This window comes from Bubalus bubalis, chromosome 14 (genome assembly GCF_019923935.1).
Source record: "Bubalus bubalis isolate 160015118507 breed Murrah chromosome 14, NDDB_SH_1, whole genome shotgun sequence".
NCBI lineage: Eukaryota > Metazoa > Chordata > Mammalia > Artiodactyla > Bovidae > Bubalus > Bubalus bubalis.
This window is the reverse complement of record NC_059170.1, coordinates 31872081-31898542: the sequence shown is the minus strand read 5'-3', so window position 1 is coordinate 31898542 and position 26462 is coordinate 31872081. Positions and strand designations below refer to the sequence as shown.

The 26462-nt window shown below is 40.4% G+C and overlaps 1 protein-coding gene across 3 annotated transcripts in view; it reads left to right on the top strand.

The window, feature by feature from the left end:
* DNAAF9 (dynein axonemal assembly factor 9) overlaps window positions 1-26462 on the top strand; it is a 173379-nt gene that overhangs the window by 23496 nt on the left and 123421 nt on the right. For all 3 annotated transcript variants that reach the window (XM_025263999.3, XM_006042748.4, XM_006042749.4), the window contains exons 3-6: window positions 8663-8782; window positions 13189-13313; window positions 14428-14524; window positions 15541-15647. In XM_025263999.3, coding sequence (XP_025119784.3) covers window positions 8663-8782; window positions 13189-13313; window positions 14428-14524; window positions 15541-15647 — 449 coding nt within the window. The remainder of the gene's footprint in view (window positions 1-8662; window positions 8783-13188; window positions 13314-14427; window positions 14525-15540; window positions 15648-26462) is intronic.

Here is a 26462-nt window from a genome sequence, read left to right as displayed (position 1 = left end):
TTCAGATAGTCTATGCATAATTTTATTTTTTCACTTACTAGCACTTTCATTTAAACTTATGAGAGTCAGTGTGCAGAGTGCACACTGAAGTTTGAAATACGCACTCTGGAGCCAAGCAGGTTTTGGGTTTGAATTTTGACTCCATCACTCACTCACTCAAGAGACATAGTTTACAGTGGGCCTAGAATTCCAGTCATTGGTTTCAAATGCTGAAACAACAATCACTGGATTCTCTTTCCAGCTGCAGCCAATAAAGGGGGTGGGGGCTCTCTCTGCCATGAAGTTACTTTTGAATAAAACCACCTATTTGTCACTGTACTTATGCTATTATTTCTGTTAGTTAAGGCTCAACCTAGTAAAAATAGGCAGCATAAAATTGATCACGTGGGCAACTTGAATATAAAATACTAAAGGATTGAAAAAAGGGTCAACCTAAAGAATACCGTGAGACCAGATACATATTATATATATATATATATATATATATATATGTAAAATGAAAATACAGATCTTGCAGAAATTGATGTTTGAAGGTGGGTGTGTGAAGTTTAAGGTAAAAAGTTAATAAACCTGTAGGACAAAGAGCTGTATGTGAACATGAAGCCAGAAGTCAATGAGGCACTTGTATGTTTTTAAACAACTTCAGGAGTTTAGTGAATTCTCCTTCGGGGGGTAATTAGAGTTATCATAGCATCTCGTGATCAGTTGGTTGGTTTAATTTAGCCTTCTAACCCCTGCAGTATCCTTCCTAGCAACTCTTAACGCCCTCCACTTTGGCATTTGCCATTTAGTTCTTATGATATAGGAAATGTTTTCACTGATTTTCTGCTAACCTTTGTAAAAAAACAGTTTTATGGTGGTATTAATTCATGTATAGTAAACTGCATATATTTAAAGGGTACGATGTGATAAGTTTTGACATATGTATGTTGTTGCTGTTTAGTCGCTAAGTCATTTCTGACTCTTTGTGACCCCGTGAACTGCAGCTGGCCAGGCTTCCCTGTCCTTTGCTATCTCCCAGAGTTTGCTCAAATTCATGTCCATTGAGTCAGTGTGATGCTATCCAGCCTTCTCATCCTCTATCACCCATGTCTCCTGCCCTCAGTCTTTCCCAGCATTGGGGTTTTTTCCAGTGAGTCGGCCCTTCGCATCAGGTGCCCCAAGTATTGGAGCTTCAGCTTTAACATTAGTCCTTCTAATGAATATTCATGGTTGATTTCCTTTAGAATTGACTGGCTTGATCGTCTTGCAGTCCAGGAGACTCTCAAGAGTCTTCTTCAGCACCACAATTCAAAAGCATCAATTCTTTGGTGCTCAGCTTTCTTTATGGTCCAACTCTCACATCCCTACATCACTACTGGAAAAACCGTAGCTTTGACTATACAGACCTTTGTTGACAAAGTGATGTCTCTGCTTTTTAATACACTGTCTAGATTTGCCATAGCTTTTCTTCCAAGGAGCAACCATCTTTTAATTTCATAGCTAGAATCACTGTCCACAGTGATTTTGGATCCCAAGAAAATAAAATTTGTCACTGTTTCCACTTTTTCCCCTTCTGTTTACCATGAAGTGATGGGACTGGATACCATGATCTTAGTTTTTTGAAATGCTGAGTTTCAAGTCAGCTTTTTCACTCTCCCCTTTCACCCTCATCAAGAGGCTCCTTTTTGCTTTCTGCTGTTAGAATGGTATCATCTGTATATCTGAGGTTGTTGATATTTCTCCCAGCAATCTTTTTTATTTACTTATTTATTTTAATTGGAGGATAATTACTTTACAATATTGTGGTGACTTTTGCCATACATCAACATGAATTGGCCATAAGACATACATGTGTCCCCCCATCCAAACCCCCCTGCCACCATCTTCCTCCCCAGCCCCCTCCCCACCACCTTCCTCCCCACCCCCTCCCTCCAGGTTGTCACAGAGCACCAGCCCTGGTTGCCCTGCTTCATGCATGGAACTTGCACTGGTCATCCATTCTGCATACAGTAATGTACATGTTTCAGTGCTATCCTCTCAAATCATCCCATCCTCTTCTTCTCCCACTGAATCTAGAAGTCTGTTGTTTACATCTGTGTCTCCTTTGTTGCCCTGTATGAATCAGTCTTGATTCTAGCTTGTGATTCATCCAGTCTGGCATTTCATATGATGTACTCCACATATACATTAAATAAGCCAAGTGACAATATGCAGCCTTTTCGTACTCCTTTCCCAATTTTGAACCAGTCCATTGTTCCATGTCCAGTTCTAACTGTTGCTTCTTGAGCTGTATACACATTTCTCAGGAGACAGGTAAGATGGTCTGGTATTCCTATCTCTTGAAGAATTTCCACAGTTTGTTGTGATCTACACAGTCAAAGGCTTTAGCATACTCAACGAAGCAGAAGTAGATGTTTTTCTGGAATTCCCTTGCTTTCTCTATGATCCAACAAATGTTGGCAATTTGATCTCTGGTTCTTCTGCTTTTTTGAATTCAGCATGTACATCTGAAAGTTCTCTGTTCACATACTGCTGATGCCTAACTTGAGGGATTTTGAGCATTACCTTGATAGCATGTGAAATAAGTGCAATTGTATGGTAGTTTGAACATTTTTTGGCATTGCCCTTCTTTGGCATTGGAATGAAAACTGGCCTTTTCCAATCATGTGGCCATGGCTGAGTTTTCCAAATTTGTTGGCATATTGAGTGCAGCACTTTAACAGCATCATCTTTTAGGATTTGCTATAGCTCAGCTGGAATTCCATCACCTCTACTAGCTTTGTTTGTAGGAATGTTTCCCAAGGCCCACTTGGGGATGGTCTTGATCCCTGCCTCCTGTACAGTGTCACGAACCTCCGTCCATAGTTCTTCAGGCACTCTGTCTGACAGATCTAATCCCTTGAATTTATTTGTCACTTCCGGTGTACAATCATAAGGGATTTGATTTAGGTCCTCCCTCCAACTATTACTTGGGCCCCCTGAATCAGAGACCCTCTATATGAGGGTTAGGAGCATATGTTGCCTCGCCAATTTAGGCACAACACCCCTTATCAGCTTGGAAGCAATACTGAATGAGAACGATGCCCCCTTTCCCTAGGAAACATAATTCTCCTAAAAGAAAAGGGGGGAATGAGAGGTTAACAGGCAGGAAGGCTAGGGGTCTCCAAACAGAGGAAATCGGCTGCAAGTGTCAGACGTTTTTTATCTCTCTCTTAAGCGGCAGGAGGAAACAAACTACAAGTGTCAGATTTTTTTCCCTTCTCTACACAAATTTAAAAGGAGGTTTCTCTTAAAAGTCTGTGTTGCCAAGATGACACCTGGTTGCACCTGAACTTAACTTTTCTTGAGCTAAGCTATGTGTTTTTCTTATAGAAATGTTTTTCTTAAGCTATGTTAATGAACTATGTATTTACCCTAGACTCTTTCTTCAAGTTGGTTCTGCTTAAGACTCAGAACAAACCACTGTTTTACTCATTCATTGTTCTCCTAATCTATGTTAATGAAACTATATATTTACTTGGAAACCTGCCTTTCTTCAAGATTCATGGCAATCATTTTACAGCCTGGGATGACTCACCTTGTGCCAGTGTTATCTCAAAATGCATGTTGTGGGTGAGGGGCTTGGTTCCAGGCTCTGGGTTTTGAGACATTCCCTTTCTCTAATTAGCAGCCTGCTGGTAGCTCTGTAACATCCAGCTAAAGACTAGAAGGGGGGCACTCTTTCTGCCCCCTTCTGATGTCTATGTCAGAAGCTTTCTCTTTAATACTTTAATAAAACTTTATTACACATACACACACAAAGACGCTTGCTCCTTGGAAGAAAAGCTATGACCAGCCATACTAAAAAGCAGAGACATTACTTTCCCCAAAATGGTCCGTCTAGTCAAACCTGTGGTTTTTCTAGTAGTCATGTATGGATGTGAGAGTTGGACTATACAGAAAGTTGAGCACCGAAGATTTGATGCTTTTGAACTGTGGTGTTGGAGAAGACTCTTCAGAGTCCCTTGGACTGCAAGGAGATCCAACCAGTCCATCCTAAAGGAAATCAGTCCTGAATATTCATTGAAAGAACTGATGCTGAAGCTGAAACTCCCAATACTTTGGCCACCTGATGCGAAGAACTGACTCACTGGAAAAGACCCTGATACTGGGGAAGATTGAAGACAGAAGGAGAAGGGGATGACAGAGGATGAGATGGTTGAATGGCCTCACCAACTCAATGGACATGAGTTTGAGTAAGCTCTGGGAGTTGGTGACGGGCAGGGAAACCTGGCGTGCTGCAGTCCATGGGGTCACAGAGTAGGACATGACTGAGTGACTGAATGGAACTGAAGGCCCACTTGACTTCACATTTCAGAATGTCTGTCCTTAGGTAACTGACCACACCATCATGGTTATCCAGGTTATTAAGATCTTTTTTGTGTAGTTCTTCTTTGTATTCTTGCCACCTCTTCTTAATTTCTTCTGCTTCTGTTAGGTTTTTAGTGTTTCTGTCTCTTACCATGCTCATCCTCACATGAAATGTTACCTTGACATCTCGTTTTCTTGAAGAGATCTCTAATCTTTACCTTTCTGGATTTCCTCAATTTCTTTGCATTGTTCACTTAAGAAGGCTTTCTTATCTCTCCCTGCTAGTCTCAGAATTCTGTGTTCAGTTGGGTGTATCTTTCCCTTTTTCCCTTGCCTTATGCTTCTCTTCTTTTTCTCTGTTGTTTGTAAAGCTTCCTCAGATGACCACTTTGCTTTCTTGCATTTCCTTTGGGATGGTTTTGGTTACTGCGTCCTGTACAGTGTTACAAACCTCGTTTATAGTTCTTAAGGTACTGTGTCTATCAGGTTCTATAATAATATAATATATAAGGAATAGATTACATAATATATAATATAATATATAAGGAATAGATTCCCTTGAGTCTATTTCATCACCTCTACTGCATGATCATAAGGGATTTGATTTAGGTCCTACCTGAATGATCTAGTGATTTTCCCTACTTTCCTTCAGTTTAAGCTGAACTTTGCAATAAAGAGTTCATAATCTGAGCCACAGTCAGGTCCAGGTCTTATTTTTGCTGACTGTATAGGGCTTCTCCATCTTCAGCTGCAAAGAATATAATCAGTCTGATTTCAGTGTTGACCATCTGGTGTTCTCCATGTGTAGAGTTGTCTCCTGTGTCATTGGCAGAGGGTGTTTGCTATGACGTGTTCTCTTGACAAAACTGTTAGCCTTTGCCCTGCTTCATTTTGTATCCCAAGGCCAAGCTTGCCTGTTACTCCACGTATCTCTTGATTTCCTCCTTTTGCATTCCAATCCTGTGATGAAAAGTATATCTTATTTTTGATGTTAGTTTGTATAAGGTCTTATGGATCTCAGAGAACCGTTCTCCTTCAGCTTCTTTGGCTTTAGTAGTTGGGACATAGGCTTGGATTACTGTGATGTTTAATGGTCTGCCTTGAAAACGAACTTAGATCATTTTTTTGTTTTTGAGATGGCACCTAATTACTGCATTTTGGACTCTCTTATTGACTATAAGGGCTACTCCATTTCTTCTAAGAGATTCTTTCCTACAGTAATAGGTACAGTGGTCATCCATTCCCTTCCGTTTTAGTTCAGTGATTTATGTTCATTCTTGCCATCTTGCTTGACCACGTTCAATTTATCTTGATTCATAGACCTAACATTCCAGGTTCCTATGCAGTATATTTCTTTACAGCACTAACTTTACTTCGGTTAAGGGGTGACATATGTGTATACATGTGAGAGTACCACTACAGTCAAGATAATGTACATAGCCATTACCTCTAGGTTCCCTGGTGTCCTTTTGTAGGGTCTCCATTCTGTCTCTTCTCCACTCTTAGGCAATTACTAATATGCCTCCTGTCATTATACATTAGTTTGCATTTCCCGGAGTTTTATATAAATCGGATCATACAGTATATATTTTTTTGTCTGACTTCTTTCACTTAGGATAATTATTTTGAGATTCATCCTTACAGTAGCATCTATCATGAATATGTCTCTTTTTATTGGTAATTATTATTTTATTGTATGTACATACCAGTTAGGACCTACAAATAAAACTACTGTAAACATTTGCATACAGAGTGGTTCTACTGTATTATATTTTTACCAGCAGTTCTTGAGAGTTCCATTTAAAAAAAATAATTTTTTAGCCCAATTTTAGATTTTTTTACAATTTTTAGATTTACAGAAAAATTGCAAAGAGAGTAGTACAGCGTTCCCATGTGCCCTTCATCCAGTTTCCCCTGTTGTGTGTCCATGCTAAGTTGCTTCAATTGTGTCCGACTCTGTGCCCCTATGCACTGTAGCCCATCAGGCTCCTCTGTACTTGGGATTCTCCAGGTAAGAATACTGGAGTGGGTTGTCATGCCCTCCTCCAGGAGATCTTCCCAACCCATGGATCAAACCCAGGTCTGCTGCATTGCAGGTGGATTCTTTACCAACTGAGCCCAGAGAAGCCCTATTAATGAGTATTAATATATTATTATTATCTGAAGCCCACAGTTGCTTCACATTTCCTTAAATTTTACCTAATGTCCTTTTTCTGTTCTAGGATCCCATTTGAAATTTAGTTGTCTTCTTAGGCTTCTTTTGACCATAACAGTTTCTCAGACTTTCCTTGTTTTTGATGACCTTAATGACAGTTTTGAGGAGTACTAATGAAGTACTAGTACTAGAAAAATCCCTCTATTAGGATTTTTCTTTTGTTTTTCTCATAATTAGACTGGAGTTGTGGACTTTGGAGTGGAAGATCAGTGAAGTAACATGCCATTTTCTTCACATGATAGCGAGAGTACATATTAACAACAAGACTTTTCAGTGAATATTGACTTTCATCATTTGTCTGAGATAGTATTTGTGAGATTCTGTACTATAAATTTTTTTCCCCACCCCTCCGTCCATACTGTCCTCTGGGAGGAAGTCACTATGCAGCTTACACACTAAGGAGTAGGGTTTATGCCCCATTGCCTTGAGCAGAGGATAGTAATTACATAAATTATTTGAAATTCTTCTTCATGGGATATTTGTCTTTTCTCCCTCACTTATTTCAGTCATTTGTTTGTATCAGTATCAATTCATGAATATTTATTTTATACTTTGAGTTAAAATCTAGTATTATTTCATTTATACTTTAGGTTATATTCTATTGCTACTTCAAATTGTATCAGCTTGACCATTTGGAGCTCTTTTGGTTGACTCCTATGTCCCTCCCTTTGATATATCCTCATCGAAGTTTTAGTCTGTTTAGCACTTCTGTATTTTCTGACAGTATAAGATTCTCCAGTCTTATTTTGTCTATTCAGTCCTCAAAACACCCATGCTCTTAAGGAGCCCTGATTTCAGTTATTGGAGAATTGTATTAGAAACCAAGATCTAGGCACTGTGTATGCTCTTTGCTCCAGGGATGTCATTGCTTTTAGACCCTCCCAGCTGAGAAAGCTCTAGTTGAAGCACTCGGGTTTAGTAGTTGCAGCGTGCAGGTTTAGTTGCCCCTTGGCATGTGGGATCTTAGTTCCCCAACAAGGAATTGAACCCTCATCCCCTGCATTAGAAGGTGGATTCTTAACCACTGGACCAACAGGGAAGTTCCCCACTGGTTATTTTTAACTCTAGCACTTTGAACTTCAGGCATTACGTAGACCAAGTCATTCCTTCTTTTGATTTTTTTTTTTTAATCCCTTTCTTCACTGAAGTGTTGGTTGGGATAGAAGAGGACTGTGCTGCTTTGATCTAGCTGAGAAAGTAGTCTTCCCACAGAAGTCCTCTCTCAGCCCTACTGGCCTGAATGCCCACTACTTTTCACTTTTCACTGCTCTGAAAAACCATTGGCAGTCCTGTTTCCCAAGCTCCAGCTGTATTTACATTCTTTGAGCTCCTTCTGCCCCAGCCCCTTCCCTTCAATCTTACATAGACTGCTCCCTGCCCTTGACATGTCCCTATTGCCCAGAGCCATAGCTCTGGGCTTTTACACACATACAGGAACCAAATAGTATATGTGCCTGTGCCATTGAAAGGCAGTTATGAAGGCGGTATTTTAATTTCCTTTTCATTAGTCTCTGACCCAGCCCCATTAGACTGTAAGCTTCATGAGGACCATTTGTAGGCATGTTTGCATGCTTCAGCATCCAGCACAGTGCATGGCCTTGGGCCTGATAAATATTTGTGAGAAGATAGATGTCTGTGGTTTCATTCACTTGTCCTCTTTTCACTTCTTTGAGTTCTTCTCAAACCACCTTAATTCTCCTCTATTTGATTTCATTGTTTTGATAAAGGTCTTTTTGAGAAGAAAATACTTTTTCTGATGCCTAGTCCTATTCCAACTGGAAGTATTACAAAATCTTTAACCACCTCTGACAGGGTGTGGACTGTATTTTCTGGTAACTTCTATCCTCAAAAATTTCTTTTGATTAAATTAATAACTTCTGTATTCTGTGCTGTTTCACCATCTCAGGTATTCAGATATTGAATCCATGTAAGAATACTTGATGCTGAGGCTACTTCTTTCACAGAGAGTTGTTTAGTTTGGTTTCTGGCACAAAACTGGTCTGAGGTGCTACCTTTAACTTAACCATCACAGTTTTACTGAGCAGGGACAAACTATTGGGACTCATTTTCTCCCATAGTACAGTACAGCTGATCAGAACCTTCTTTGTCTTGCAGGAATCGATAGCAGGTACAATGAAGGCTGCAGAGAGCTGGCAAATTATCTTCTGCTTGGTTTGTACAATCAAAATGCCAGTGATTTTGAGAAAACAGGGTTTTCTGAAGAAGTTTTAGATGGTAAGTATATATTGGTAGACTCTGTGTGAGAGAGAAGTTACGTGATTTATTCCTTTGAATGCTTATTTAAATGCCCTTTTATGGAAAATTTAAAATATCCTGAAGCTCCAGTAAATTTTTGCTCTTTTATTAATGAAAAACATTTCTTCTTTGCTGATATGTTAAGTAATATGCTTTTGGTCACCTACTAGATAATAGACTAATGACAAGTATGTGAACCATGAACTTCCAGATGTTCAAGTTGAATTTAGAAAAGGCAGAAGAACCAGAGATCAAATTGCTAACATCTGGTTGGATCATCGAAAAAGCAAGAGTTCCAGAAAAACACCTACTTCTGCTTTATTGACTGGCAAAGCCTTTGACTGTGTGGATCACAACAAACTGGAAAATTCTGAAAGAGATGGGAATACCAGACCAGCTGACCTGCCTCCTGAGAAATCTGTATGCAGATCAAGAAGCAACAGTTAGAACTAGACCTGGAACAACAGACGGGTTCCAAATCGGGAAAGGAGTACGTCAAGTCAAGCCTGTATATTGTCACCCTGCTCTTTTAACTTATATGCAGAGTACATCATGCAAAATGCCAGGCTGAATTAAGCCGCAAGCTGGAATCAAGATTGCTGGGAAAAATATCAATAACCTCAGATATGCTGATGATATCACCCTTATGGCAGAAAGCAAAGAACTACAGAGCCTCTTGATGAAAGTGAAAGAGGAGAGTGAAAAAGTTGGCTTAAAGCTCAACATTCAGAAAACGAAGATCATGGCATCTGGTCCCATCACTTCATGGTAAATAGATGGGTAAACAATGGAAACAGTGACAGACCTTATTTTCTTGGGCTCCCAAATCACTGCAGATGGTGACTGCAGCCATGAAATTAAAAGATGCTTGCTCCTTGGAAGGAAAGCTATAACTCACCTAGATAGCATATTAAAAAGCAGAGATATTACTTGACCAACAAAGGTCCATCTAGTCAAAGCTATGGTTTTTTCAGTAGTCATGTATGAATGTGAGAGTTGGACTGTACAGAAAGCTGAGCACTGAAGAATTGATACTTTTGAACTGTGGTGTTGGAGAAGACTCTTGCTAGTCCCTTGGACTGCAAGGAGATCCAACCACTCCATCCTAAAGGAGATCAGTCCTGGGTGTTCATTGGAAGGACTGATGCTGAAGCTGAAACTCCAGTACTTTGGCCACCTGATGTGAAGAACCAACTCATTGGAAAAGACCCTGATGCTGGGAAGTTTGAAGGCGGGAGGAGAAGGGGACGACAGAGGATGAGATGGTTGGATGGCATCACCGACATGATGGACATGAGTTTGAGTAGCTTCCGGGAGTTGGTGATGGACAAGGAAGCCTGGCATGCTGCAGTCCTTGGGGTCGCAAAGAGTCGTACAGGACTGAATGACTGAACTGAACTGAGTGACAAGTAGTTTTCAGAGTATGTTTATTGGATAAATCAGTTTTAGAGGAAATGGTAAACATCAGTATTTGACATTATATCTTCTTGGCAAGGTACTAGTTTTCCTGTAAATTTCCTACTGCCTCTACATGCTGGGAGGCTCATGTTATATGCTGTTGTCCTATGATAGCACTTTCAACTGTGAGTCAAGGATGAGCCTGCAAGGTTCTCCTACAAGAAGATTTCATGTACATCTTCAGTTTAGGAACAAAGGCTCTTTGTCCTGCCCTGTCTTTGGGCATTGTTTTCTATGTGACTGTAATTTATGATGGTGCCTGTAATTACAATGCAGTCTTTCTGCTAACATTCCCCTTTTCTCGTTTTGAGACACTCACCCTGTGGTCATGCTGCTATGGCGGTGATGCCCAAGAGCTATCTCTGACATCACATACTTAGCATCATGACTTATCCGCCAGATGGATCAGAAGACACGGAAATAGACAAATCAAAATGGACAAGAGACAGCTCTTGTGAAGCAGCTGGTGGATGCAAAATCTGCTGTTGAAATAATCTTGCTGTGAATCTAATGCAGTGATTCTCAACTAGAGGGTTTTATCCCCCAAGGGACATTTGGCTGAAGACATTTTTGATTGTAACAGCTGGGCAGAGTGGGTAGAGCCAGAGATGCTGCTAAGCATCCTATGATGCATACACATGCCAGCTCCTCACAACAAAAAATGTTCTGGTCTAAATGTCAGTAGTGCTGAAGTTGAAGAACCCTGGCCTAGTGTATATGAAAATTCTTCTAATTTGTTAGTAAAGTCCTTAGTAGTATCTATCATTAGAGATTTGTTAAAGTTTTTCTTTTTATTAGTGTGGAAAGAGCAGGCTGAAATTATCCCTTCCAATAATTTTTTTTAACTGAAATTTAGTTTCAGATTCTGATTTTAAAAATTGCTTTCTTACACTATATAACATCTACTGGTTTGGAAATAATTCATTTTGGCAGCTCATTGAGAATTATAAAAAGGCAGATGCTTGTGCAGCCACACATTTCACTGTAGTCAAGGTTGCTAAGGACACTACAATATTGATATAAAAGAAATAGTTTAAGTCCTCAAAGGTCCTCTTTTCTGCTTATCTTTGTCTTTATCCTGTCGCCTAGCACAATGAAGGCTTGTAATGAGCATTTTCTTCCAAATTAATTCGTTTTTAAAATCCAAATAGCTAGAAAGGTGAGTTTACCAGATTTATCTTCTGCGTTACAATCCCTAATTATCTGAAAGAAAAAGAGGCAAATACAAAGAATTTATTAAAAAAAAACTTTTAAAATAGTTTATATGTTCATCTAGTTCTCTTATGCTTTCTTCTTTTACCTGCCTGTGTACTCTCTTAAAATTTACTTGTAGTGATAACTTTAGTCCTGTGAGATCCGAGCATGCTTCATTCGGTTTAGTGGCTGTTGCATGATTTCTTTTACTGGATCCTAATTCTTTGCAGTATGTTATACATCAGTATAGAGTCCAGTCGACACAGGAAGCTCTCAGTGATGTCAAACTCTCACTCTTAAGCAGGTCAGCTACAAGTGATTCAGAGTAAGTCTCCCAGAAGGATGAGAGGGTGGACTCTTTCCCATCCCATGGTGCCTTTTAAGTCCAGCACTTAGCTGAGAGTCAGCAGTGAAGAGGCTGCTCCATTCTGTGATCCCTTGAACACCTTGGATCTGATTGAGTGTGGAGCTTAGAGTGATTTTATAGGTCATAATCATAGAGCTTTATTTCATGAGGCCACCCAGCTGTGTAGTCAGCTGAGATCAGTATTCACTGGGCTTTATGTTTTTGTAGATTATTGTCTGTCACACTGTGTTACATGTTGGCATTTCCCTAAGCCTGGTGCCTCAGTTGCTCTCTGCTCCCATGCTCCTTTCTCATTTCCAGGCATCTTCTCCAGCCCTTTCCCAAATGTTGTGTTGTTAGAAAGAGGCCTAATGGCTCTGGTATCTGAGGAGCCATAGAATAAAGCCTCTGCTTTTCTTCTGAAAGTGTGACACTTTCTTAGTGTTTAAACTGTTTTAATATTCCTGCCCTATTCCTTGGCTTATTTTTTAGTGTGTGTTAGTTGCTCCATCATGTCCAACTCTTTGTGACCCCATGGACTCTAGCCTGCCAGGCTTCTCTGTCCATGGCATTCTCCAGGCAACAGTGCTGGAGTAGGTTGCCATTCCCTTGTCCAGGGGTCTTCCTAATCCAGGAATCAAACCTGGGTCTCCCACATTGCAGGCAGGTTCTTTACCATCTGTGCCATCAGGGAAGCCCCCGTTTGTTAGTTTACTTGGTTTTATTTGCACCTTTGGGATTGCTTTATTTGACCCCAGCAACACTGATTGTTATTCCTTGTATCTGTGAGCTGCTGATCTGTTTATAGAAGCCTTGTCCACTTGCCTCTCCTTCCTTCCTTTCAGCCTTTCCTGTGTACAGAGTTCACCCTTGTATATAATAACCTTTCCCAGGTCACAAGGAAAGTGATATCCTCAGGCCCACAATTTGCCTTGACCCAAACTAAGAGCTTTAGACACTGATGTATGCAGGAGAACTGGTCACTGGCCATATTCCGTGCTGTTTTCCTGCCTCAGTGACTTTTAGCTGCAGAATTGCCATTTACTGTTTATTTCCACAGTGAAGAACACAGCTGAGTTTGGTACAGCAGATTTTGCTTTGTTGAACTTTATGAAATGCACTGAAGGCTGTTCTTTTGACTTATTCTACCATAACCAGAGCACTACAACGGATGAAGTGTTGTGTGGGGATGAGGAAATCTTTGCTGTCCACACTTGAGTGTTCTACAGGCACTCTGAAGCATGTTGCCTAATTTAAAATTTTTCAGTTTAGAGTTTTGTTGTGTTGTTTCTGAGGTAGTTTTAATGGTTTCACAGATTATGTGGGCAGAAGGTGTCTAAAGGAAATGCCTCTGACCATCTTGTGTTTTAATTTTGTTTTCTTACAGATGTGATTATATTGATTAAATCAGATAGTGTCCATCTGTACTGTAATCCTATAAATTATCGCTATCTGTTACCCTATGTGGCCCATTGGAGAAATCTGCATTTCCACTGCATGACTGAAAATGAGGTGAGGAGACAATATAAAGTAAAAACGTAGAGACACTCTAAGGATACTTCAGGAAAAAATAGACATGGAACAGAAAGTCCTTAAAAAAATTAAATTGGGGCCTTCCCTGGCAGTCGAATAAAAATTAAGACTCTGAACTTCCACTGCAGGGGGCATGGTTCAGTCCCTGGTTAAGGAAGTAAGATCCTGCATGCCATGTGGCATGACTCCGTCCCCACCCCAAATCAAATTGTGAAATGTGGTTTTACAAAAAAGTTATTTGTTTTAGTGGAACTTTTCATATTTCACTATAAAGCTACCCTAGCAATAAATTACATGCCTGAAAAAGGCGAAAAGAACTGTTAAAATTGTGACCTAATAGTAGGCTTATGAACCTACCTTCCTGCCCTGCTTCTTCATCCCCCACCTGGGTCCATTTGCTCAGGCCTAGGAATGGCCCCAGGAGCCATTCTGTGACATTCCATGTTTGGATTTCTTGGTATTTGTTTCTTTTTCCCTTTGGACCCTTTCTAAGAGTTTGGATAAAAATCAAATTGGGGCTTAAGATTTAGAATTTCATGGAAGTTGGGACCCAGTGTAAGTTTAGAACCCTTTTTCCATATGAGCATTTGGGGAATTTGTTTGTTTTTGGCTGTGCCGTGTGGCATGCTGTACCTTAGCTCCTTAACCAGGGATCCAACCCATGCCCCCTGCATTGGGAGCTCTGAGTCTTAACCATTGGATCAACAAGGAAGTCCCCCATTTGGGAGATTTTTGAGGATAAGTTTTATCTCTTGAATTTAGGTCTCTGATCCATTTTGAGTTGATTTTTGTGTGTGGTGTAAGGTAAGAGAATGATGTGTTTTTGATCAACAGACACAAAAAGCTGGTTTTAAAAATACCCTCTTGAAGGGAATTCCTTGGTGGTCCAGTGGTTAGAGCTCTGTTCTTTCACTGCCAAGGACATGCGTTCATTCCCTGGTCATAGGACTAAGATCCTTCAAACTGAACAGCATGGCTACCAAAAAAAAAAACCCTCATGGGACATTTGGGACAACTAATAAAAATGCAGAGGAAATATGGAATTTTATATGATGTCTCATTAGAGCCTGATTCCTTTAACTTCCTTCTTTAGTATGAAGATGAGGAAGCTGCAGAAGAATTTAAAATTGCCAGCTTTGTGGACATGGTTCGAGACTGCAGTAGAATTGGCATTCCTTATAGCTCCCAAGGTGTGTATCTGACAGTCATCCATTTTAGAACCTTGCTGGGCTGGTGTATGAGTCGAAAGTCCTTACTTCTCCTTTCAGTGGAGACATTCATCTGGAAAACCCATTGATCTGTTTTCACTAAAGGCAGAGAGGATCGAGCAGAATGAAATCTGAGGACTTTGCTATGCAAGTTTGTGTTCATAACTGAAGTTTCTGCAGCATCACAGCATGCTACCAGCAATCAGATTGAAGGACTCATGAGGATCTAGTCCGTACCACTTATTAAAGATGAAATATAGTTGTGGCGCCTCTTGCCAATAAGAAATAGTAATTTGGGTAGCTGTTAAAAATATGCTGACAGTGATGCTCAAAAATAATGTATAAGGGATTTCCCTGGTGATCCAGTGCTTATTAAGACTTCGTGCTTCCATTACAGGGGGTGTGGGTTGAATCCCTGGTTGGGAAACTAACGTCCCATATGCTATGGGGCATGGCCAAAAAAACAAGTGTAAAAACAGAGGGAAAAGATCAGCAAGTTTAGCAGTGCTTCTGTCTTTATCTACTAAAAGGAAAAAAAAAAAACAACTTGTACATTTAATGTTTCCTTCCTTATAATAATACGGAAGGAAATATTTTGATTTCATACTTTTCCCTAGAGGAAGTTGGTTAGCTATGTGTTTTTTAAGGGAAAAGAGTCAAGTTTTGGTCTGTTAATAAATATATCCACTTAGTGATACAAGTCAGATATAATAGGCCACTATGTGTTTTCTTACTTTCCCTGGAAACCAGAATGTGAAAATATGGAGAAACTTGAATTTTTGTAACTTGTTTGTATTTTGTTTTTTCCTTGACTTTCATTTTGTATTTCTAGTGTTAATATCTAACCATTTTATCTGTTTCAGTTTTTGGTATTTTTTTTTGCTAGATGAGGCTGTGGTGAACTTGTGAGAAATGATGCCTTTCTGAGCACATTAGATCAGGTTTAGACTGCTGTATTCAGAATGATATTTGATACATGTTGTACTTGATTCCTCTAGGTCACTTGCAGATATTTGATATGTTTGTAGTGGAGAAGTGGCCTGTTGTACAGGCCTTTGCTCTTGAGGGCATTGGAGGGGATGGATTTTTTACCATGAAATATGAGGTATGTATGAAAAGCAGCATGTTTGGTTTTTCTACCACTAAGCTGTTTTTATGAAGGCCCACAGTGTGGGTGTTCATTATAACACTCCAGAAAGCTGGGAGTAACTCCAAAGGGTATGGGGCAGTTTAAAGTATTTGAAATGGAAAATTATTGCTGTTTAAGGCTAGTCTGCAAAGTGAGCTTCTATGCCCTTTATTCTTAAAGCTTCTCTCTGTCCTCCCTTTTTTCCCCATTCTGAGTTACCTATAGCACCCCAGGCTGACTCCTCATAACTTTTACTGTCCTATGTCACTTATATCTGTCATACCCACTTACCCACTCACCCACCCCTGGCCTCTGGATTGGAAGTTTCTGGAGAACAAAAGCATTCTTATTGTTGTTTGTATCTCAGAAGTTTGTATAATTTAACTATTTAAGGGCAATGAAAGGCAAAGTGCAGAATTTTGTATAAGTACTGTGTACTAGGGGCTTCCCAGGTGGTGCTAGTGGTAAAGAACCCACCTTCCAATGCAGGAGATGCAGGTTCAGTCCCTGGGTTGGGAAGATCCCCTGGAGGAGGGCATGGTAACCCACTCCAATATTCTTACCTGGAGGATCCCATGGACAGAGGAGCCTGGCAGGCTATAGTCCATGGGATCAGAAAAGACTCAGACACTACTTAACAACTAAACAACAACTAAAGGAATAAAAAGATTAGCTTTTATGGTAAGAACAGTATCTTTTATTTCAGTGTTCTGCATCTAGAAGATGACCAGTTAAGTATTGTTAAGTGAATTAATGAATGAGAACTGGAAGAGGGGATCATCTAGGGTATGCATTAGGAAGGATGACTTGGTATCCATATGCCTCCATAGGATCCCCACTGAAATGATCTGCTCCCAGTACAGGAAACCAGACGTGCTGGAAATGGGGCCATACTCTTAGGGATAGAGTAAGTGGGATCTTTGGAAGCAAGGTCCAGGACTAATTCTTTTGCCTCCTTCTGAGAAGTAGCAGTGTCCCTAAGAAATGATTGGAGGCTCACCTGGCAAACCCTGTAATGTAGAGGAACATGGGCTGTAGGGATGAAGAAGACACACACCACATCAGCCCCACTCTTCTTGCCCCAAACCAGTTTTCTCACATTTATTACAATAAAGTAGTAGAACATCCACAAGGCTGTGGGAGCTGCCCCTGACAGCAGTTAACACCCTAAAATTTGGAAGAAGGGGGGCTTCACAGGTGGCATAGGTGGTAAAGAGTCTGCCTGCCAATGCAGGAGACACAAGATACATGGATTCTATCCCTGGGTCAGGAAGATCCCCTGAAGCAGGAAATGGCAACCTGCTCTAGTATTCTTGCCTGGAAAACTCCATGGACAGAGTAGCCTGGCAGGCTACAGTCATGGAGTTGCAAAGTTGGACGCAACTTAGCACACACAGTTTAGGAGAATAGGGACTTGAAAGGAGGCATGCCATAGGACATAGAGAAGAACCTTAAAATTTTTAGTGATAATGGTAATGTTTATTTTCAGTTAATTGTATAAACTATGCATTTATACTGTCTTGTAGATGCCAGGCACTGTTCTCAGCATTTTGTATAAATTAATTTGGAAAGAAAGTGAAAGTCAGTCCTGTCTGACTCTTTGCAACCCCATGGACTATACAGTCCAGGAATTCTCCAGGCCAGAGTACTGGAGTGGGTAACCGTTCCCTTCTCCAGGAGATGTTCCCAGCCCAGGGATTGAATCCAGGTCTCCTGCATTGCAGGCAGATTCTTTACCAGCTGAGCCACCAGGGAAGTCCATGAATTAACTTTAATTCCTAAAATAACCCTCTGAAGTAGGTCCTGTTACTGTCCCTATTTTACAGAAAGTTTAAATGAATTTCCCAGGTCACAGAACTAGTAGCCAGTGAGTGGCAGGGCTAAAGCCCAGTCCAGAAAGTCAGGCTTCTGACCCCATGCTTCTAACCCCTGGGCTACCACTAGGTACTTGAAAAGCAGTGTGCTTGGAAGCTGGACAATTCATGCAGCTCAAATGGGGCAGGCCTCTGGCTCCTGCCTTGAGGTGCATCAAACCATGAAGTCAGATCCCAAAGGAACAAAATTCTCTTTCAGAAAAACTTTTACAAGGTAATGTAGATTTTTCCTGGAGGGTGGTGTTTTTAGGGGCAGTGAGGAGGAAACAGCATACATCATATAGTAAAAGTTATTACTGTAACTCTTCTTTCAGAATCCCTTTCTTTAGGTCCTGCCCTTCTTTTTAGCCACTAATTTTCATTCTCTCAAATACTTTTCTTTGTCCCCATCTCATTTCCCCCGACCTCTCTTCTCTTCCTTACCCTGTCCTTCCTTGTCCTTTAAGGTGTGCAGCAGTTTGGCCTCGTGATCAACTCTGCCATTATACTGTCTGCTTCTCTCTGATTGACATATTAGAGGCCTGATAACTGCCTGAGCCAGAAAAGTTCCTGCCTCCTTTGAAAGCTAGGAGGAGAACTACAGATATAACTTAATTTTTTAAACTTCTCTTTTATTGCATGCTTATACCCAGAGGAAAATCCTTAACTTAGAGGATGTTTTGTCCCTGTTGTGGTAGGTGCCAGCATGAGAAAGGAAACCAGACCCTTAATAGCATTTATTTAATATTTAGGCTGGGCCAGACTAAGTTATGGATACAGAGAACTCTTTCTTCCTGGAAGCAGTACAGGGTAGTTCTTCTGCTAGGGCTTTCCCGGTCTCCAACTTCCTTCTTACTCTCCAGCTACTAGAACTGTGTGATCTGGTAATGTAAATTTACATTAACCAACTCTTCAAGGGAGAATTCTAAAAGCAAACTTCTGAGTAATAACTACAGAGCAAGCATTCATTCACCTGCTAATGGACAAACATAAAAATTTTTGTACTGAAAAGTAGAATAAACCCTATGAAAAAATTCAGAAGATAAGAAGGAGACCATAGCATATTAGATGCAGGGATGGATCAGCATGATTTTAAAAAATATTTTCTCCAGGAAATAAAAATTGAGAAAAATATCATTTGTACTTTTCAAGCATGCAGTTTTTAGAAAGAGAGGCAAGATGTGGTATTTAGGGCAAGCAGAATTTAAAAGAGAGGTGGATGGCATATGAGGAAATACTGTTCTAAGCCTCAAAATTCACTAGTAGAATTAAGATTTGAATTTCAAAATAGAAATCAGGGAGATTGGCCAAATGGGGAGTATAAGGACCCTGAGCTCATCCCCTCTCCCAAGCACACCAAAATCACAATTATTTGCAGAACAACCATTGATGAAAAAAAGACCATAACCTACCAGGAAAGACTTGCTACAGCTAAAGTCATAAGGAATGAACCAAAAGACAGGAAGGATGGACTTCTGATGTAGTCAAGTCCCTTCCCCCAGGTAGGTGACCCACAGCTGGAGAATAATTACATTGCAGAGGTTCTCATAGAGCAATGAGAGTTCTGAGCTCCATGGTGGCTTCTGCAGCCTGGCAGCCCTGCACTGGGAAGATGAGCTGCCAGAGCATTTGACTTGGAAGGCCAGCAGGGCTTAATTTCAGGAGTCCCACAGGACTGAGGGAAATAGAGATTTCTTTCTTACAGGGCATACACAAAGTATCACATACTCCAGGACTCAGGACAAAAGCAATCATTTGATAGAACCCTGGACCAGACTTATCTGCTGGTGTCGGGGAGTGTCCCAGAGAAGCAAGAGGCAATTGCAGCTCACCCTGGGGATATAGATGCTGATGGCAGCCATTCCTTGGGTGTGCCTTTCTGCCATGTGGACACTGGTGGTAATGGGCGCCGTTGTAGAATCCTCCCTTTCACTCATTAGAACCAAGACCTGGCCAATAAACATGTAGGAGCCAGTGCTGGGACGCCCCAGGTGAAACTAACTGGGGGGAGGAACAGCCCCATCCAGGAGGAACAGCCCCATCCATAAGCAGGCAGGCTACCTAAAGATTTCCTGAGCTCTCAACCACCTTTAGACTTACCCCTGCCCACCAGAGGCCAAGACCCAGCTCCACCCACCAGTGAGAAGGCACCAGTCCCAGATCTCCTGATCCCTGACCCTGCCCTCCAGGAAGCCTGCTGTGGCCTCTGGACCAGCCTCACCAATCAGGGGTCAGACACCAAATGCAGAAAAACCTGACTTCCACAGGCTGTGAATCCAGCCTGCACAAAGCAGGCCCTGACTTAAGACCACGTTGACCCTGGCCCTGCCCACACTAAGAGGCAAATACATGCTTTAGGATACCCTGAACCACAAACGTAACTGTCACCCCCCTTTCCCAGTAATCTGACACCAGCTCTGAGATACCTGGGCCCAGAAACCAGACTCCAAGACCCAGATCTACCTGTTAGTAGTCTGGTACTAACCCCAGGACCTGGCTTCACCCACTAACAGTCTTAGAGTCTTATGGATCCTGACTCTTCCTGTCAATGAACCAGCACGAGTCCTGGTCCTGGGGCTCCCTGAGGTTCTCCAGCCCACCAACCTGCAGCCATCAGTCTCTGCACAAGGCAGGGCCTGGTAACCAACTGGACCAGGTGCCAGCAAAGTCTTATCACATCACCCAAATAGCCCTCCACAAAAGAGGGACCCATGCAGCCAACATGGGGAAACCCCTGGAACATATAGCTTGGGTGATGAGAGGGGTATACACTGTTGAGATGCATAGAATGTCTCCTACAGAAGGCCTCTTCTCTAAAGTCAGGAAACATAACTAACCCACCAGATAAATAATACATACAGCAGCTTAGGCAAAATGAAATGATAGACATGTTCCAGTCAAAGGAGTAAGGAAAAAAAAACCCAGAAGACAAGTGAAAAACTTAGTCTTCCCAAGAAAGAGTGAAGGTAGTGATTGTAAAAATGATCAAAAAACGTGAGAGAAGAATAGATGCCCAGAGCAAAAAACTGTAAGTTTTTAACAATGAGAAAATATAAAGAACAGCTATAGATGAAGAATACAATTGAAATGAAAAATACATTAGAAGGAATCATCAGATTAAATGATATAGAATGGATCAGTGAGCTGGAAGACAAAGTAGTGGAAATCACTGATGCTGAACTGAAAAAAGAATGAAATGACATTTTAGAGACCTCTGGGACAACATCAAGCACACTAATATTTGCATTTTAGAAGTCTTAGAAAGAAAGGTGCTAAGAATATCCCTGAATACTTAATAGCCAAAAACTTAATAGCCATAAACAGTCCTTCCAGACCAGGAAGTGCAGAGAGTCTCATACAGGATTAACCCAAAAAGAACACACCAAGACACACTGAATCAAAATGTAAAATTTAAAGAGAGAATATTAAAAGTAACAAGACAGAAGGAACAAATAACATAAAAGGGAACTCCCATAAGGCCATCAGCTGACTTTTAAGCAGAAGCCCTGCAGGCCAGAAGGAAGTGCTGTAAGTTGAAAGTGGTGAAAGGAAAATACCTATGAGCATGAGTATGCTACACAGTAGTGCTCTCATTCATATTTATTGGAGAGAGTAAAAGCTTTGTAGACAAGCAAAAGCTAAAAGAGTTCACCAAACCAATTTTACAAGTGTTAAAGGAACTTCTCTAGGTGAAAAATAAAAGGCTATTACTCTAAAAACATGAAAATTCTGAAATGAAAAAGGTAAAAGGAAAACATACAATAAAGATAGGAAATCATCCATGCATGAACCTAGTAGGAAGGTTTAAAGACAAAAATAGTGAAATCCACAGTATCTACAAACACCCACAATAAGCAGTTAAAGGGTACACAAAACAATTAGATGTAAAATACTATACTGAAAATAGTAATTGGGAGGGGAGGAGAGTATACACTGTGGGATTAAGATGCATTTGAAATTAAGAGATCAACAACTTAAAAAGTCAAGTATGTACATAGAACGTTATATTAAAAACCTCATGATAGCCACAAACCAAAAATCTGTAATAGATATACACAAAAAATAAAAATCCAAATACAATACTAAAGATAGTCACTAAATCACAACAGAATTAAGGAAGAAGGAAGGGGTAAAAGGCCTACAAAAGTAACCCCAAAACAGATAACAAAGTGGCAATAAGAACATACATATCAATAATTACCTTAAATGTAAATGGACTGAATGCTCCAATAAAAAGACACAGAATAGCTGAGTGGATACAAGAACAAGACGTGTGTGTGTGTATACTGCCTAGAAGAGATCACTTCAGGTTTATAGACAGACTGAAAGTAAGAGGATAGAAAAAGATATTCCATGCAAATAGAAATCAAAGCCAGGGTTGCAATACTTAGACAATGATAAGCCCTAAAATAAACGCTGTTGTAAGAGATGAAGAAGGATACCACACAATAATCAAGGGATCAATGCACTAAGATATAACAATTATATCTGCACCCAATATAGGAGCAACTAAATAGAGAATTGGACTATAAATAAAGCTGAGCACTGAAGAATTGATGCTTTTGAACTGTGGTGTTGGAGAAGACTCTTGAGAGTCCCTTGGACTGCAAGGAGACCCAGCCAGTCCATCCTAAAGGAGATCAGTCCTGGGTGTTCTTTGGAATGTCTGATGTTGAAGCTGAAACTGAAATACTTTGGCCACCTGATGCGAAGAACTGACTCATTGGAAAAGACCCTGATGCTGGGAAACAGTGAGGGCAGGAGGAAAAGGGGACGACAGGATGAGATGGTTGGATGGCATCACCAACTCAAAGGACATGAGTTTGGGTAAGCTCCGGAAGTTGGTGATAGACAGGGAGGCCTGGTGTGCTGCGGTTCATGGGGTTGCAAAGAGTTGGACACGACTGAGTGACTAAACTGCCTGAAATACATATATCAGATATTAATGGACAGAAAGGGAGAAATTGACAGTGTTATTGACACAATAATAGAGAATTTGAACACCTCAGTTACATCAATGGACAGATCATCTGGACAGAAAATCAATAAGGAAGCACTGCCCTTAAATGACACATTGGACCAAAGGGACTTATTTGCTAAGAGTATTCCATCCGAAAGCAGCAGAATACACATTCTTTTCAAGACTACGTGAAACATTCTGGAGGATAGGTCACATACTAGGCTATGAAACAAGTCTTGGTGAAGAAAATTGAAATCATATCAAGCATCTTTTCCAGCCACAATACTGACTAGAAACCAACTGCAAGGGGGGAGAGAAATGGCAAAACCCTCAAAACACATGGAGGGTAAACAATATGTTACTTAACAACAAATGGATCACGGAAGCAATCAAAGAGGAAATCAGAAGTTACCTAGAGACTAATGAAAATGAAAACATGACAATTCAATACCTTTGTGTATGCTGAGTGTGCTAAGTCACTTCAGTTGTGTCTGACTCTGTGACCCTATGGCCTGTAGCCCACCAGGCTCCTCTGTCCGTGGGATTCTCTGAGCAAGAATAGTGGAATGGGTTGCCGGTGCTTTCCTCCAGTGCCTCTTTTGTCTCCTCCACTGGTAGACAGATTCTTTACCACTAGCGCCACCTGGGAAGCCTCCTCAATACCTATAGTGAAAGTGTTAGTCGCTCAGTCATGTCTGACTCTTTGCAACCCCATGGATTGTAGCTTGCCAGGCTTCTTTGTCTGTGGAATTTCCCAGGCAAGAATACTAGAGTGGGTAGTCATTTCCTTCCGGGGATCTTCCTGACTCAGGGATCAAACCTGGGTTTCCTGCCTTGCAAGGAAAATTCTTTACTGTCTGAGCCATCAATATCTGTGGACATAGCAAAAACAGTTCTAAGAGGGAAGTTTGTACCGAAACAAGCTTACTTCAGGAAAAAGATAAATCTCAACCAACCTACCAGTGTGAGTGAAATTGTTCAGTCGTGTCCTACTCTTTGCGATCCCATGGACTGTAGCCTACCAGGCTCCTCCATCCATGGAATTTTCCAGGCAAGAGTACTGGAGTGGGTTGCCATTTCCTTCTCTAGGGATCTTCCCGACCCAGGGATAGAACCCAGGTCTCCCGCATTGCAGGCAGACGCTTTACTGTCTGGGCTACCAGGGAAGCCCACCTTACACCTAAAGGAACTATAGAAAGAACAACAAACAAATCCCAGAGTAAGTAGAAGGAAAAAAATCATACAGACAGCAGAACTAAATGAAATAGAGACTAAGTAAAAATAGGAAAGATCAGTTAAACTAAAAGCTGGCTCTTTGAAAAGATAAAATTGTTGCATCTTTAACCAGATGCATCAAGAAAAAAAGGGAGAGGGTCCAGATCAGTAATGTGAGAAGTGAAAAAGAAGTAACAACCAACACCACAGAAATACAGAGGATCATGAGAGACCACTACAACAACTACATACCAGTAAAGTGAACAAACTAGAAGAAATCGGCCAGTTCTTAGAATGGTACACTTTCCCAAGAAATAAAAAATATGAACAGACCAGTTACCAGTATTAGTATTTAATCAGTTCAAAAATAAAAAACCACACACAAACACCTTCCAGAAAACATTAGAACAGGACCAGATGTCTTCACAGGTAAGTTCTACCAAACATTTGAAGAGTTAACACCTATCCTTCTGAAGCTATTCCAAAAGATTGCAGAGAAAGAACACTTCCAGAATCATTCTGTGAGGCCAGCATCACCTGATAGCAAAACTAGACTAAGATATCACTGAAGAAGAAAATAACAAGCCAATACTAGTGATGAACATAGGTGTAGAAATTGTCAACAAAATCTTCAGTTGATTGCAAAGCACATTTAAAGGATCCTACATCATGGCCACATAGGACCTATCATTGGAAATTTTCAGTATCCCTAAATCAATCAGTGTGATACATCACATTAACAACGTGAAAACTTAAAAAAAAAAAAAAAAAAAGTGGTTGTCTCAGTAGATGCAGAAAAGGCTTTTAACAAAATTCAACATCTGTTTATGATTTTTAAAAAACCTCCAGAAAGTGCACACTGAGGGAGCATACCTCAGCATAATAAAGGCCATACATGACCAAAAAAAAAGGAATCAAGATTGGAAAGGAAGAAGTAAAGCTGTCACTGTTTGCAGAAGACATAGTTGTCTACATAGAAAATCCTGCAGATGCTACCAGAAATCTACTAGAGCTCATGAGTGAAGCTGGTGAAGTTGCAGGATACAAAATTAATATACAGAAATCTGTTGCATTTCCATACACTAACAGTTAACTATCACAAAGAGAAATTAAGGAAACAATCCCATTTACCATCTCATCAAAAAGAATAAAATACTTAGGAATAAATGTACATCAGGAGATAAAAGAACTCAGGAAACAGACATTGGTGAAGCAAATTAAATACAACACAAATGGAAAAATACACTATGTTCTTGGATTGGAAGAATTAATATTGTTAAAATGACTATACTTATCCAAGGCAATATACAGATTCAATGTAATCCTTGTCAGAATACCAGGGTCTTTCACAGAAGTAGAACAAATCTAAAATTTGTATGAAAATACAAAATACCCCAAATAGCCAAAATGGTCTTGAGAAAGAGAGCTGGAAGGATAACAGTCCCTGACTAAAGACTGTACTACAAAACCACAGTAATAATAGCAGTATGTCTTAATACTGACACACAGACACACATAGATCAATGAAACAGAATAGAGAGCTCAGCATTAAATCCATGCACTTAAGGTCAGTTAATCTACAACAAAAGAAGCAAGAATATACAATGGAGAAAGGACAGTCTCTTCAGTACATAATAGGAAAACTGGACAGTTGTGTGTAAAAGAATGAAATTAGAACATTCTCTGACACCATATACAAAAATAAAGTGGATTAAAGGCCTAAGTGTGAGACTGGAAACAATAAAACCAGAGGAAAACCTAGGCAGAACACTCTGACATTAGTTGTGGCAGTAGGTTTTTGGATCTGCCTCCTAAAGCGAGGAAAATAAAAGCAAAAATAGACAAATTGGGCCTAATTAATCTTAAAACCATCAACAAAATAAAGACAGCCTTGTGAATAGGAGAAGATACTTGCAGATGATATGATTGATAAGGGTTAATATTCAAAATATGTAAACAGCTCATAGAACTCCACATAAAAGAAAAAATCCAAAAATGGGTAGAAGAGCTAAAGAGACATTTAACCAAAGAAGACATACAGATGGCCAACAAGCATGTGAAAAGGTGCTCAACATCACTAGTCACCAGGGAAATGGAAATCAAAACCATAATGAGATTTCACCTCTTATTTGTTAGCATGACATCAAAAAGAACACAAATGTTGTTGAGGATGTAGAGAAATGGGAACACATCATACACTGTTGGTAGGAATATGAATTGGCGCAGTCACTGTGGAAAACAGTATGGAGGTTCCTCAAAAAGCTAAAAATATAACTACCATATAACCCAGCAGTTCCACTCCTAGGGAACTACTGGGTTTTATATATATATATATATATATATATATATATATATATATATATATGTATGTATATATATGTGTATGTATGTATATGTTTACATATATGTAAACCCAAAACCACTAACTCAGTACATGCACCCCAGTGTTCATTGCAACATCATTTACAGTTGTAAACCCAAAACCACTAACTCAATACATGCACCCCAATGTTCATAGCAACATTATTTACAGTTGTCAATATATGTGTGCTAAGTCACTTCAGTCGTGTCTGATTCTTTGTGACCCTCTGGACAGTAGCCCACCAGGCTCCTCTGTCCATGGGGATTCTCCAGGCAAGAATACTAGAGTGGGTTGCCATGCCCTCCTCCAGGGGATCTTCCTGACCCAGAGATAGAACCTGCAGCTCTTATGTCTCCTCCACTGGGAAGCAGGTTCTTTACCACTAGTGCCAGCTGGGAAGC